Source organism: Xenopus tropicalis, chromosome 1, assembly GCF_000004195.4.
Source record: "Xenopus tropicalis strain Nigerian chromosome 1, UCB_Xtro_10.0, whole genome shotgun sequence".
NCBI lineage: Eukaryota > Metazoa > Chordata > Amphibia > Anura > Pipidae > Xenopus > Xenopus tropicalis.
The window spans coordinates 211,082,286-211,097,609 of record NC_030677.2 but is presented as its reverse complement, the minus strand read 5'-3'; the positions used below and the strand labels follow the sequence as shown (position 1 = coordinate 211,097,609).

The 15,324-nt window shown below is 48.4% G+C and overlaps 1 protein-coding gene across 1 annotated transcript in view; it reads left to right on the top strand.

Moving 5' to 3' along the window:
• Window positions 1-15,091, top strand: part of nol6 (nucleolar protein 6) — a 29,445-nt gene extending 14,354 nt beyond the window's left edge. The window contains 10 exon segments of the mRNA NM_001011358.1: window positions 133-250; window positions 1,377-1,531; window positions 2,602-2,765; window positions 3,753-3,905; window positions 4,264-4,361; window positions 7,926-8,050; window positions 11,381-11,470; window positions 13,973-14,173; window positions 14,445-14,546; window positions 14,779-15,091. Of these exon segments, the coding sequence (NP_001011358.1) occupies window positions 133-250; window positions 1,377-1,531; window positions 2,602-2,765; window positions 3,753-3,905; window positions 4,264-4,361; window positions 7,926-8,050; window positions 11,381-11,470; window positions 13,973-14,173; window positions 14,445-14,546; window positions 14,779-14,928 (1,356 nt within the window). The 3' untranslated portion in view covers window positions 14,929-15,091.
• Window positions 15,092-15,324: the final 233 nt, after the last annotated feature.

The following is a 15,324-nucleotide window of genomic DNA, read 5'->3' as shown; positions in this document are numbered from 1 at the left end:
AAGTGACATTACCGTATGAGACTGTACCACTTGCCTCCGATATGGGTGGAGCCTGTTGCTGGGAATGGATTATTGTTTCCTGTTTAAGATCCTGGCATTACTTTGCCTTTATCTTTTTGTCTCCTCTCTCAGGTGTTCCCTCCTCTGCCAGTGAAACCTGATTGGTCGTCCTACCAGTTACTAAGGGAAAAGAAGTGTCTCGTCCCCAACCCAGAGAAACCCTGCCCGGCCTATGTAGCTCCAGTGAAAGGTATAACCCACTTGTAGAGCCCAAGGAAGGGCAGTGCTGACTGGCAAATCAATCCCAATGGGTGAAGACACACAGAGCTACTAGTAGCAGCTACTTGTCACAGCTACAGGAATAGACAATGCTGATCATTTACTGATAACTCTCTTTACGTGTGTTTACTAAAGTCAATTCTCAGTATTGTCTATGGAAGGGTATTTTCTGGCATTTAGCAGCTGCTACTAAGTAGCTTCATGTGTCTTCACCATAAATGCAACTTTACTGCTGGCCGGACTCCTGTGTTGGCCCTACTTGAGCTCCAAAATATACAATGCCCACAAGGAGGCAGATACTCTATGAATGTGCCTATGTAGCAATAATACACTCGGCATTACCAGGATATTGGTGATCTCTAAGGGTAAAGACACACAGAGCTACTAGTAGCAGCTACTTGTCACCGCTACTAAAATAGACAGTGCTGATCATTTACTGATAATTGTCTCTACGTGTGTTTTAGCAGAGGCAATTCTCAGTATTGTCTATGGCAGGGGATTTTCTGCCATTTAGCAGCTGTGACAAGTAGCTGCTACTAAGTAGCTCTGTGTGTCTTCACTCTAACCCTTGATCATTGATATAACCCACAGGGGAGCACTATGGGACATTCTGCCTCTAGGAACTGCCCCGTTAGGGCTTTATATTAGAGCTGAGTGGCAGTAAGAGTAATTGCGGTGCCAGTAGCTGGGGACTGTCTGATCATCTCTGTTGTTGTTCCTGCCGCACAGCAAGTCTCACCACTGGGTGGCGCTAGCAGTCTGTTTGGAAGGCTTATATGCCATATATTACACAGACAGGGGAAGGGGAATAGTCCCTTTTGGACATGTTTATTCCCAAGTGTCTCTTCTGATTAAAAGGGCAACTGAAACATATTGACTGCTTTGTCTCTTGCACTTTTTGCATTTCAGACTTAATCATGTAGCCCCACCCCCTCCCGGCCTGAGCATTTATTCTAGATCTGACAGATAAATTATTATGATTATAATTACTGCACTTGCTGCTATAGGGAGAGGCCATCTTGATCCTATCCACTTGGCCGGTGGCTCCATGCTGTACATCTTGGGTATTTTTGTACCTTGGCTCCTTCTTTTTGCAGTTATTTGCCACATGGAAGGGAGTGGGAAGTGGCCCCAGGATAAAGATGCCATTAAAAGAGTGAAAGCCGCTTTCCAGATCCGACTGGCGGAGCTCCTGCGTGCCCAGCACCAGTTACTGTGCAACCCGAGTGCCACCCACACTGACGTGTACAAGGTGAGAGACTCTAACCTGTCCTATCACTGGCCCTCTCCTATCTTTCTACCAGCCTGATTGGTTGCTAGGGTATATACCCAGTATGAGGCAGTATTTGCTGCCTGAAAGGGATACGGTCATACTTTTTATGTCTAAATGACATATTGTTTCTCCTACTCCCATGTAACTGGAGGAGTCCCAAGCCGGACTTGGATTTCTTACTATTGAGTGCTATTCTGATACCTACTGGGAGCTGCTATCTTGCTCCCTTCCCATTGTTCTGCTGATTGGCTGCTGGGGGTGAGGGGGGGGATATCACTCCAACTTGCAGCGCAGCAGTAAAGTGTGCCTGAGTCTGAGCTTTCAGCCAGCGCTACACATTAGAACTGCTTTCAGCTAACCTATTGTTTCCCCTACTCCCATGTAACTGGAGGAGTCCCAAGCCGGACTTGGATTTCTTACTATTGAGTGCTATTCTGATACCTACTGGGAGCTGCTATCTTGCTCCCTTCCCATTGTTCTGCTGATCGGCTGCTGGGGGTGAGGGGGGGGGGATATCACTCCAACTTGCAGCGCAGCAGTAAAGTGTGCCTGAGTCTGAGCTTTCAGCCAGCGCTACTCATTAGAACTGCTTTCAGCTAACCTATTGTTTCTCCTACTCCCATGTAACTGGAGGAGTCCCAAGCCGGACTTGGATTTCTTACTATTGAGTGCTATTCTGATACCTACTGGGAGCTGCTATCTTGCTCCCTTCCCATTGTTCTGCTGATCGGCTGCTGGGGGTGAGGGGGGGGATATCACTCCAACTTGCAGCGCAGCAGTAAAGTGTGCCTGAGTCTGAGCTTTCAGCCAGCGCTACACATTAGAACTGCTTTCAGCTAACCTATTGTTTCTCCTACTCCCATGTAACTGGAGGAGTCCCAAGCCGGACTTGGATTTCTTACTATTGAGTGCTATTCTGATACCTACTGGGAGCTGCTATCTTGCTCCCTTCCCATTGTTCTGCTGATCGGCTGCTGGGGGTGAGGGGGGGGGGGTCAGTATTCCTTTAATTGCCCTGTGAGTTAACTCTTGTTCCTCTCACTGTGCAGGATGGCTACGTGTTCCGTGTACAAGTGGCCTATCACCGGGAGCCCCAGTACATGAAGGAGATTGTCACCCCGGAGGGGATGCTGAAATATCAGGACACTGAGGAGTCCCTGCAACTGGAGCTGGAGACCCTTCACCTACCCAGTCTGACCAGCACCCTGCATGGGTATGTTGCGCCCCCTAGTGCTAGTGTGCGTGCAATGGTGCCTCTCAGTATTACTGCTGCGTAAAATCAGAGAAACTGCTCAGCAGGGGTGAGGATTTTGTAATGTGCTGGTATCCCTGACAATGCTAATGAAATCATGGCATCGGCCACTGGAGGGCGCCGCTTCCCTGGAGGCTGTGGAAGAGCCCAGACTTAGTGCCAAGGAATGGAGTGGCAGCAGCTCCTTTCTTAGGAAGTCTTTAAAGGAGTGGTTCAGCTTTAAAGGAGAAGAGAAGTCATTTTGGCATTTTACTGCCAATAGATTTGCCACATTAGTGTATGTTATAGATTGAACAATTCTAAGTAACTTTGCAGTTGGTCTTCGTGATCTATTTTTTTTTTTATAGCTTTTGAATTATTTGCCTTCTAGCTCTTTTCAACTTTCAAATGGGGGTCACCAAAACCTATTGCTCTTGAGGCTATACATTTATTGTTATTTTTTATTGAGGCCCTCTCCTATAATTATATCAGTCTCTCATTCAAACAACTCCCTGGTTACTAAAGTAAGTTGCACCCTAGCAACCAGATAACTGCTGAACAGAAATCTAAATAAATAAAAAAAAGTACAAATAATAAAACTGAGGACCAACTGCAAACTGTCTCAGAATATCTCTCTCTGCATCATACTAAAAGTTAACTCAAAGGTGAACAACCCCTTTTCTTCTATAAGACAATATGGCTGCTCTGTGCTGAGACAAATGGGGGGCTAAAGGGCAGCTAATGGCAACTGCAGTCTTACAGATGTTGGCGAGCTACAACTCCCATGTCAGGTAATGCTGGGAGTTGTAGGGCAACAACATTGAGCTGCAGAGCGTTACATAGGATGAACATTCACTTTATAAGGCTCAAGTGATGTGGATCCCAGGGACTGATGCGGTACTTACAGTTCTGCCCCCCGGCCGTGGTGTAGATAATGGGAAAGCTAATTGAATGTGTGTTTCCCCCCAGGCTCCACCAACAGCACCCTGCTTTCGGGGGGACGTCTCGGATGGCCAAGCGCTGGATTCACAGCCAACTCTTGGGTGACAGTTTTTCAGAGGAGTGTGTGGACCTCCTGGTGGCGCATCTGTTCCTCCACCCAGCACCCTACTCTCCCCCCAGGTACAGTGTGTCCTTATTCTGTCCCTTCACCCCCACCCTCTGCCTTTATTATCACTATTTGGGTAACGTTTTTGGCTTTTACGCTGTTGGCCGAGTCTAAGTCTGCTCTGGGGACACCTGGGAAAGGTAAGTAAGATGGCGACAAGGTGCACCTAACCCTAACCCAAAATAAAAAACAATTCTGAGTTTGCATTTCCGTGGCCTTTACTTTGCAGTCCGGTTGCTGGGGTCGCTGACCCTGTTAGACCAAACCTTTTCTCATTTTTATGTTTTTAACCACTTTTTGTGGCCTCTACGCGCCGCTGACCACTGTCTGGGCCCGATTATTTAAATAACAGAATTTCTGCTTTCTTTGTAGTTCCCCCCAGGTGGGCTTCCTGAGGTTCCTGCACCTTTTGGCCACCTTCGACTGGAAGAACAGCCCCCTGATTGTAAATCTGAACGGGGAACTGAAGGGTGAGTGGCATCCAGTCATGTGACTGGGAAATTAGGAATGGGGGCATTTTTAGTAACATCACTAGAGGGGCATATCCAGCTTCCTGCCGTACTGACCATCTTATGACTCCGCCCCCTTCCCGCCACCAAGGCTTTAACCCATTGGCTGGAGAATAAAGGTGGGCCCTTGATAGGAGCCTGCTCATTGCTGGCACACTGCACTCCAACTGCCACTATATCAACTGGGCATCTAAAGGGGTAGGAGATGCAGCCCCAGGATAATTGCTGTCTCTGCTTGTAACTGTATTGCAGGCAGGGTGGCCATCAGAAACGTTGGGCCCCCGCACAAGTTATTTATATGGGGCCCCCCATGAACACAAGCGCAGTACCAACATTCTGGCCACGCCCCTTGTGTGTGCAATACAAACACTGATGTGACTCTATGATAAGCCATTCTATAGAGTTCCATTGATTAATGTGCTAATAAGTCATTCAATTTATAGGGGGTCAGTGGCCCTAAGTTTAACCCCTTGCCACCTTCCTGCCCCTGCTCTGTGCTGTCATTGCTCCATATGGAATTACGTGAGTTTTTGCCCCTAAATTGCATAAGTTTAGGGGCCCAATAACTAGTCAGTATTAGTTAATAAAAATAGTAAAAATAATGTGCTAATAAGTCAGTATTTTACTTGGGGGGGGGCAGTGGAGTTTATACGTAAGTTACATAGGTTTCTTTGAAAGTAATGTGAGTTTTTGCTCAAGTTACGTAAGTTGCGTAAGCGTAGGGGCCCAATGATGTTGCTGTGGGGCCCAATAACCAGTCACTCCCCTGCTGGAAAGTTCATGTAGAAGCAACTAATACTAATCAGTAAATAGATCCCAATACAAACAGCTGATGGGACTCTATAATAAGCCGTTCATATAAATAATTAAAATGAATAATTAATGAATAAGTCAGTCAGATCACTGGGGGCAGTGGGATTCCCCTTCAGTTGTTTCATTCATTGGGGGGCAGTGGGATTCCCCTTCAGTTGTTTCATTCATTGGGGGGCAGTGGGATTCCCTTTCAGTTGTTTCATTCATTGGGGGGCAGTGGGATTCCCCTTCAGTTGTTTCATTCATTGGGGGGCAGTGGGATTCCCCTTCAGTTGTTTCATTCATTGGGGGGCAGTGGGATTCCCCTTCAGTTGTTTCATTCATTGGGGGGCAGTGGGGTTCCCCTTCAGTTGTTTCATTCATTGGGGGGCAGTGGGGTTTGTCCCTGCAAAGCTTCTCTGCTTTGGCTTTGGCTTCATGGGCAAGTTACTCACGTTTCTGGGCAAGTTACTTACGTATCTGGGCAAGTAACTTGCGTATCTGGGCAAGTTACTTGCGTATCTGGGCAAGTAACTTGCGTATCTGGGCAAGTTACTTACGTATCTGGGCAAGTAACTTGCGTATCTGGGCAAGTTACTTGCGTATCTGGGCAAGTTACTTACATTCCTGGGCAAGTTACTTACGTTTTCTGGGCAAGTTACTTACGTTTCTGGGCAAGTTACTTACGTTTCTGGGCAAGTTACTTACGTTTCTGGGCAAGTTATGTTGGTTTCTGGGCAAGTTACTTACATTCCTGGGCAAGTTACTTACGTTTCTGGGCAAGTTATGTTGTTTTCTAGGCAAGTTATGTTGTTTTCTAGGCAAGTTACTTACGTTTCTGGGCAAGTTACTTACGTTTCTGGGCAAGTTACTTACGTTTCTGGGCAAGTTACTTACGTTTCTGGGCAAGTTACTTACGTTTCTGGGCAAGTTACTTACGTTTCTAGGCAAGTTACGTTGTTTTCTAGGCAAGTTACTTACATTCCTGGGCAAGTTACTTACGTTTCTGGGCAAGTTACTTACGTTTCTGGGCAAGTTACTTACGTTTCTGGGCAAGTTATGTTGTTTTCTAGGCAAGTTACTTACATTTCTGGGCAAGTTACTTACGTTTCTGGGCAAGTTACTTACGTTTCTGGGCAAGTTACTTACGTTTCTGGGCAAGTTACTTGCGTTTCTGGGCAAGTTACTTACGTTTCTGGGCAAGTTACTTACGTTTCTGGGCAAGTTATGTTGTTTTCTAGGCAAGTTATGTTGTTTTCTAGGCAAGTTACTTACGTTTCTGGGCAAGTTACTTACGTTTCTGGGCAAGTTACTTACGTTTCTAGGCAAGTTACGTTGTTTTCTAGGCAAGTTACTTACATTCCTGGGCAAGTTACTTACGTTTCTGGGCAAGTTACTTACGTTTCTGGGCAAGTTACTTACGTTTCTGGGCAAGTTACTTACGTTTCTGGGCAAGTTACTTACGTTTCTGGGCAAGTTACTTACGTTTCTAGGCAAGTTACGTTGTTTTCTAGGCAAGTTACTTACATTCCTGGGCAAGTTACTTACGTTTCTGGGCAAGTTACTTACGTTTCTGGGCAAGTTACTTACGTTTCTGGGCAAGTTACTTACGTTTCTGGGCAAGTTACTTACGTTTCTGGGCAAGTTACTTACGTTTCTGGGCAAGTTACTTACGTTTCTAGGCAAGTTACGTTGTTTTCTAGGCAAGTTACTTACATTCCTGGGCAAGTTACTTACGTTTCTGGGCAAGTTACTTACGTTTCTGGGCAAGTTACTTACGTTTCTGGGCAAGTTATGTTGTTTTCTAGGCAAGTTACTTACGTTTCTGGGCAAGTTACTTACGTTTCTGGGCAAGTTACTTACGTTTCTGGGCAAGTTACTTACGTTTCTAGGCAAGTTACGTTGTTTTCTAGGCAAGATACTTACATTCCTGGGCAAGTTACTTACGTTTCTGGGCAAGTTACTTACGTTTCTGGGCAAGTTACTTACGTTTCTGGGCAAGTTACTTACGTTTCTGGGCAAGTTATGTTGTTTTCTAGGCAAGTTACTTACGTTTCTGGGCAAGTTACTTACGTTTCTGGGCAAGTTACTTACGTCTCTGGGCAAGTTACTTACGTCTCTGGGCAAGTTACTTACGTCTCTGGGCAAGTTACTGACATTTCTGGGCAAGTTACTTACGTTTCTGGGCAAGTTACTTACGTTTCTGGGCAAGTTATGTTGTTTTCTAGGCAAGTTACTTACGTTTCTGGGCAAGTTACTTACGTTTCTGGGCAAGTTACTTACGTCTCTGGGCAAGTTACTTACGTCTCTGGGCAAGTTACTGACATTTCTGGGCAAGTTACTTACGTCTCTGGGCAAGTTACTTACGTTTCTGGGCAAGTTACTTACGTTTCTGGGCAAGTTACTGACGTTTCTGGGCAAGTTACTTACGTTTCTGGGCAAGTTACTGACATTCCTGGGCAAGTTACTTATGTCTCTGGGCAAGTTACTGACATTCCTGGGCAAGTTACTTACGTTTCTGGGCAAGTTATGTTGTTTTCTAGGCAAGTTACTTACGTTTCTGGGCAAGTTACGTTGTTTTCTAAGCAGTTTGACTTTATGCGTAACTTATGCAATTACAGAAGATGATTTCCCAGGCCCCGGCACAACTGCCCCCCCTCTGCCCCCCCCCGATGGTGCCCCAATTGCAGGGTACATCCTGTGGCACATTCAGACCTTTCTCTCCCCCTCCAGGTCCGGATTACACAGAGATCCAGAATGACTTTATATCCGCTCGGGCTCAGCTCCCCGTCATGTTCATAGCGACCCCAAAGGACAAGAAAGATTCTCTCTGGACCAAGACCCAGCCCACTGCGCAGGTTAGTGCCAGCGTTATTACACCCGCTACATCCTACCGGCACAGCCTATTGGCTTATTTGTGGCCCCGTGGGGACTGTTTGGGAGCCCCAAGCTAACCAGGTGGTCTTGCAGAGTGGTTACTGCCCCCCCTGTAGGTGAGAGATCTGCAGGAAAGGCAGTCGCTCCCAGGTCTCCGTGCCAGGGCTTGCCCTTGCCTGGCATCGTGCTCAGTGCCAACACTGCTGAGTTCAGAAGAACCAGACCAAAGGGCTGTGAAAATGTGAGCCGACGGCAAAGCGCTGTCACGTCCAGGTGTTGCCCATATCGTATTATCTCTGCTTAATTGGCGATAATTAAGTCTGGGCGGGACCTACAGAAAAGGCAAAGGAACCTGTCAGAACTGCTCTTCTCTGGGTCTGTCCTGTCTGGCCTCCATGTTTGTGCTAAATATCTTGCCTGGGGCTGCCTGCGTCTTGCCCATTATGCGCCCCACTAATGCCCCGGTCTTTACCCTGCTGCCCCTGGCCCACAGCCCCAGCCACAAATCATTATTTATATCTATGTTAACTTGCACCCTATTTGCACTTACATGGGAGCCCCTTGGCAGTTATATAAAGTGTTCTAGAGCTTTTTGCTGCTACTGGCCCTTTAAGAATCGCGAGACTGCCTTCTACAATAACTGACAGCCAGGAAAGACCTTAAACCTTAAATTGGGGCAGGTACCGGCGCGTCTCCTTCCTGGTTTCCTATTCTTCAAAGGGGGGGGGGGGGCATTATGATAAAAGGGATGTTATTTTGGGACAGTAATCCCTATGTAACGCTCCGACACGCAAAGAGGGTTCTGTGCAATGAAATGGCCCCAAGGGGCAGAAACACAAAATAAGGGGGGGGGGGGGTAACCTGCTTCCCTCTGGCTGGGGGGTTGGGCTGCTGTGAGTTCTTGTTATAAAGCAGCTGGAGGGCCCCACATTGGCCACATCTGATTTATAGATCAAAGGGAACATTTCACATGCACCTTACCCCCCCCCATACATTACGTACAGTTGGGGGCCCATCTAGCAGAAGCGTTTGCCTTGGGAATTAGACTGTTTGGGCTGCAGAAATCTAAGCTTTTTGTTTCAAATAGGAATTCACCGGACACAGTTTTTCGGGTTCGACCGAACCCCCCAAATCCATTGTAGGGGATTCGGGCGAATACCGAACTGGAAGGGTTAAATGTTGCTGCGTGTGGAGAAAAAAACTCCACATTTAACCCTTCAAATGCATATGCTAATTAGGATTTGGTTTGGCCAGAACAATAAAAGGCCAAATCCTGGCCGAATTCCTAGTATCAACTCTAAATTCTATATTTCAGTTTAATGTAAAGGGGACATATTGTGTTCAAAGCAATATTGTGCCAATGAATGGTACTCACCCCCCATAGAAGGAATGTGCTATAAAAAGTAGTGTCTTGGGTTGATTTTTTCTGCAAAAACCCCACTAGCCCCGCCCATCTGAGCCACTTCCTGCTGCCTCCTTTCCCAGGCTGTGCAGGGGGGCGGCGGCAATGTAGGATAGGAACCAATCAGCAGCTAGGCTGACCTGATAGGGAACTGAAGCCTGTCTGTGCTTGTGTGACTGCAGGGCTGTGATTGGCTCTCCCCCTCCTACTGTGCTTCTGGCAGGGACCGTTAGGACACGCCCACCCCTTATTTGAAACCCAGACAGGGACCTGAGAGGATCTATAGCAGGGGTGGGCAAACTTTTTGGCTCGGGGGCCACATTGACTTTTAAAATTTGACGGGGGGCCGGGCCAGCACCAGATGCATACATATTGCACCCCCAAGCTGTACCTGTGCCAGAAGCCATCATATTGCCCCCAAGCTGTACCTGTGCCAGAAGCCATCATATTGCCCCCAAGCCCCCAATCTGTACCTGTGCCAGCAGCCATCATATTGCCCCCAATCTGTACCTGTGCCAGAAGCCATCATATTGCCCCCAATCTGTACCTGTGCCAGAAGCCATCATATTGCCCCCAAGCCCCCAATCTGTACCTGTGCCAGCAGCCATCATATTGCCCCCAAGCTGTACCTGTGCCAGCAGCCATCATATTGCCCCCAAGCCCACAGTCTGTACCTGTGCCAGCAGCAATCATATTGCCCCAAACCCCAATCTGTACCTGTGCCAGCAATCATATTGCCCCCAACCCAAGCCCACAATCTGTACCTGTGCCAGCAATCATATTGCCCCCAAGCCCCAATCTGTACCTGTGCCAGCAATCATATTGCCCCCAAGCCCCAATCTGTACCTGTGCCAGCAATCATATTGCCCCCAAGCCCCAATCTGTACCTGTGCCAGCAATCATATTGCCCCCAAGCCCCAATCTGTACCTGTGCCAGCAATCATATTGCCCCCAAGCCCCAATCTGTACCTGTGCCAGCAATCATATTGCCCCCAAGCCCCAATCTGTACCTGTGCCAGCAATCATATTGCCCCCAACCCAAGCCCACAATCTGTACCTGTGCCAGCAATCATATTGCCCCCAACCCAAGCCCACAATCTGTACCTGTGCCAGCAATCATATTGCCCCCAAGCCCACAATCTGTACCTGTGCCAGCAATCATATTGCCCCCAACCCAAGCCCACAATCTGTACCTGTGCCAGCAATCATATTGCCCCCAACCCAAGCCCACAATCTGTACCTGTGCCAGCAATCATATTGCCCCCAACCCCAGCCCACAATCTGTACCTGTGCCAGCAACAAGCTTCAGAACTTTCCAGGCGCCAGCTCTCTGTTTGAATGACGCGCGCTATCCCCTACTGTGCATGCCTCACAGCGCCAGCGTGATGAGCGCGTCAGTTTACGCCAGTTTAAGGTAAGTGCCGGCTCCTGGGTGATCAACACACACGCCAGAGAGGGTTGGGGAGGGAGGAGTTCAGGCCCTGGCGCCGCTCTCTGACAAACAGCAGGGCCCACCAATCAGAGACGCTGCCGGCGTCCATGTGATGGGAGGAAGCAGCCCAGCTGCCATTTTTAATACTGGAGGTATGTTTTTCACTAGCAACTTTGGCGGCTTCGGCGGGCCGGATTGAAATTGCGAACGGGCCGGATGTGGCCCGCGGGCCGTAGTTTGCCCACCCCTGATCTATAGGGAGCTCCAATAATTGCCTAATTGCCTACAGGATTAGAGTTTTTTTCAGTTGTCCTATATGTCCCCTTTAATGGCAGGGTTCATGTGGGCACTTCATTGGCTGGATAATGCCAGTGGAGGGTTAATGGGGCTTCACTGTCCCTTTAAGATTGCCGTATGCTAAGCCCTGGCACATCCTGTGTGTGCGAGGGTTAATGGGCATTGTGTGTTCCTTGGCAGATCCTGCAGCGCCTCATTGTGCTGTGCCTGGAGTCGTTACGTGCCCTGGAGCAGCAGCTTATGGATCCCAGTGGAAGCCAAGACTATAAGGTAAGTGAGCCAATGGCAACAGTAGTAGGACTACAAGCCCCAGCATCCTTTGCAGCTCTTCCTGCTGCACTACAGGATCCAGAACCTTCTAATATAATTGTGTGTGTGTAGCAGCTCATTATTATGAATGTTTTTGTGCTTTAAATAGTATTATTAGCCCTTCCCTGCAGAGCTTGCAATCTGATTGGAGCGTTTGAGTAAGGATAATGGCTTCCTGTCGCTCGGCTCTCTAGCACGCAATGTCTGTTCCCTGGGGCTGTCTAGCGACGTCCCAGCCGTGCTGCCAAATCCTCATTAGGATTAGACTGGGAGGGGCCAATAACCGCCAGTTAGTCTGCACTTGGGTAGCGCTGGGAACTGGGCGGGACCTGAGAATGTGTGTCATTAGCTGGCAAGGCCCAGTTGGACGCCATGACCCGCCCATCTGAACATATTTATAAATCTATATTTCTATTTGTGAAAAGGAGACGGGAAGGCACAGGGAATCCACTCCCACTTGTGTCACATGGTATAACAGAATTAGTGAAGGAAAAATACACCTAGATTTATATGAAGAGCCCCCCCATAAACTACTTTTTATAAGCCACACCCACTCACAGGCACGGACAGACAAACTCCATTCTGTTGTTTGCCTATTGGGGTGCCCCCATTGTGAGAACAAGCTCACACTTGTTTATTACTCCTAGGTGCCCCCCTATATTTGCTCTCTGTATAAAGCACTGCATCCTGCACTGTGTCCAGCAGAGGGCGGTGTTGCTATTTGCGCTTTTGGTTACCAGCAGAACACTAAGCCCAGGGATGGGAAAGTACATTATATAATGTTCCCTTTATTTTTTACTCCCTCCTCCCAAGGGACCCCTGTGATGTGGGGGTTCCGCTACAAATGCCCACCTACATATACGTCACCTTGAACCATTCATGCTATACAAATACTGTACATTGAGTTACACTGGAGGGTTCTGGGAGTTGGAGCTCAGACAGAGACTTGGCAATGAAAGAGTTACTTGGGGCAAGGTGAGTGCCACTATAGGGCAGTATCCCGGAGAGGCTGAAGTACCCAGAGAGTGGGCAGTAACCCTACAAGTGCCACTTTGCTTAGTGCTTCGTGTGGGACAAGGGCCTGTGCTTCCCACAGAGCAGGAGAGCTTGGGTTTCAGGGTGGGGGTGACTGTTACCCCACCCCCCCAGTCTGCTCCGCCCATACCATAACTGTGCCCCCAAGTGAGCAGACCCAGCATTGTGCCCCTTTGCAGGCACCTACAGTGTTCCCTGGCCGCCCAATGCCCTTGCCTGGCGGATACAGACCCATAGCCCTATGTATATATATATATATATATATCTGTGTATTTATTAAAGTGAGCCCCTCATCTTTGCATCAAGCAACACTTTTCTAGGTGTCAGGCACCCTTTGTGTGTGCGCCACCCAAAATCTCTGTCCTACCCCGGAGAGCCCAGCCCTTACTGCCCCCCCCAATCATCTGCTGCAACTTGTCCTAAGGCCTCGGGGCACCCAGGGACGCAGCCCAGTCTCTCACTGCGTTATATACTGGGCTTTTTCCATCTTGAATAGGGGTGGGGGCTATATTGGCTGTTATTTATGGCAGTGCATAAATACCAGACCAAGCTGTCCCCCCCAGCAGAACAGCGCTGCCCCCCGTGGGGCTCATAACCTGCTATTGCATATTGATATTTATCAGCTCGATCACATGATCTGCAGCTCCCGGGCCCCAGGGGGGGTTCCGCTGCTTGGGAGAGAGTTTCTCAGCCAGTCCCTTTGCCAATAAATAAGCCGGACTCACTGGTTCCAGGCAGACATGGAGCAGCCCCGGGGGAATCTGCATCTCTCAACTGCAACTCTCACTAAACCTGGGAAGTGCTGGATAATGATTGGCTGAGAGCTGTACGTTAATTAGGGGCAGTGTAGATACAATTAGCACTTATTAACATGGGAAAACATGTTTATTACAAACCCATCAGTTAATAGAGCTTCTCCAGCAGAATCCTGCATTGTAATCTGTTTTTCCCATGGGGCTAGCCATATTCTTCATTTCCCAGGGTGCCACAGCCATGTGACCTGTGCTCTGATAAACTTCAGTCTCACTTTACTGCTGCGCTGCAAGTTGGAGTGATATCCCCCCCCCCTCACCCCCAGCAGCCGATCAGCAGAACAATGGGAAGGGAGCAAGATAGCAGCTCCCAGTAGGTATCAGAATAGCACTCAATAGTAAGAAATCCAAGTCCGGCTTGGGACTCCTCCAGTTACATGGGAGTAGGAGAAACAATAGGTTAGCTGAAAGCAGTTCTAATGTGTAGCGCTGGCTGAAAGCTCAGACTCAAGGCACTGAGATGGCGCCTACACACCAATATTACAGCTACAAATACATTTGTTGGTTGAAGAATAAAAGGTTAAATGGCAGAGGGAATTATTTGCTGTGTAACAGTGTCATTTAGAGATAAAAAGTAGCCCATAATCACCCTGATTGCATTATTTGTCCTTCCCAGATGACCTTCCGGCCGCCCCTGGATTTGTACGATATCCTGATCCGCCTGAACCCCAAACAAATCCCGCGCCACCGAGAGGCCGTGGATCAGCCGGCAAAGTCCTTCTTCCGCGGTTTGCTAAAGGAGGGGGCGCAGGTGAAAGACCTGATGTTTCCTGTTGTGGGTTACGATCCTGTCCAGTGCTACCTGCAGGAGCTCAGAGTAAGTACCTAAAGGCACAGCCATGCTGAATTCCTATTGGCTGCAAGCATTAGGATAGAGGGAGCTACCATGTGTGCCTTACAAGGGTGGGCTTTATATTGCCCATGTTATGGACTTGGCACAGTCCCCCCCCCCCCCAGCTTGACTTGGTTCTGTTCAGCTTCAGATGCCCTTCTGCTGTTGGTAGTTGATGAGAGTTGTAGTTGAACTGCAGCTGGAGGGCCACGGGCTGGGCATCCCTGCTCTAAACCCATATGATGTTCTCCCTTAGGAAGCGTATGGCGAGTTTGCCCTGTTCTTTCACGACAAGCACGGAGGGGACGTGATCGGGGTGCTATGGAAACCTTCAGGCTTTGAGCCTCAGCCATTCAAAGTAAGTGGGGATTTAGCACCAGCTGATTGGCTGTCACCAATCAGAGCTAGAGCAGTAGCCAATCAGAGCATTAGCATACACACAGCTATATTCTGCTCCAATACAATGAATAATGTATCTCTGGCACAGAGAATGCAGGGATTTGTAGTTTAAGAACAGATAATTAGATCCGGGGGGTGGGGGCTGGATGATTTCAGCCAATGGGATTCAGTTTTGCTCTTGTACCTTGCAGACAACCAACATGACTGGCAGAGTAATGGATGGCAAGAGTGCCAAGCCGCTGTTGGTGCCCAACGTGGAGGCCATCGTAGAGGACTTTGAGATTTTGGGGGAGGGCCTGGTGGCCAGTGTGGAGGCCCGGACAGAGAGGTGGAGCATTTGATGGACAATTGGCCGCGCCTCCGGGATCATTCCGCTTTTGCACCATACGGCTAAGGAAGAAGCTGATAGAATGGATTGCGCCTTCCCACGGCCCCTTTGTTACACCCCCCCCCCCCAAAGATATTTCTGCTCCATTTCCTTTGAAATAAATGTCTAGACTCAAATGTTTGTGTTTTGTCTCATTCACGGAATCCCGTATGTATGGAATCTGTATGTACTGAGCAAATAGGAACTCCCATCCGCGGCTCCGGGGAATGCGCCCACCTACTGGCGCTCTATTGGGTCAGAAGGAAAGACCAAAAATGTATAATCTGTGGTCCCGGCATAATGGCACCTTCTTATTGGTCCCACAGATTTTACAGCAAATGGTCATGTAAAGGGTTAAAGGGGTGGTTAA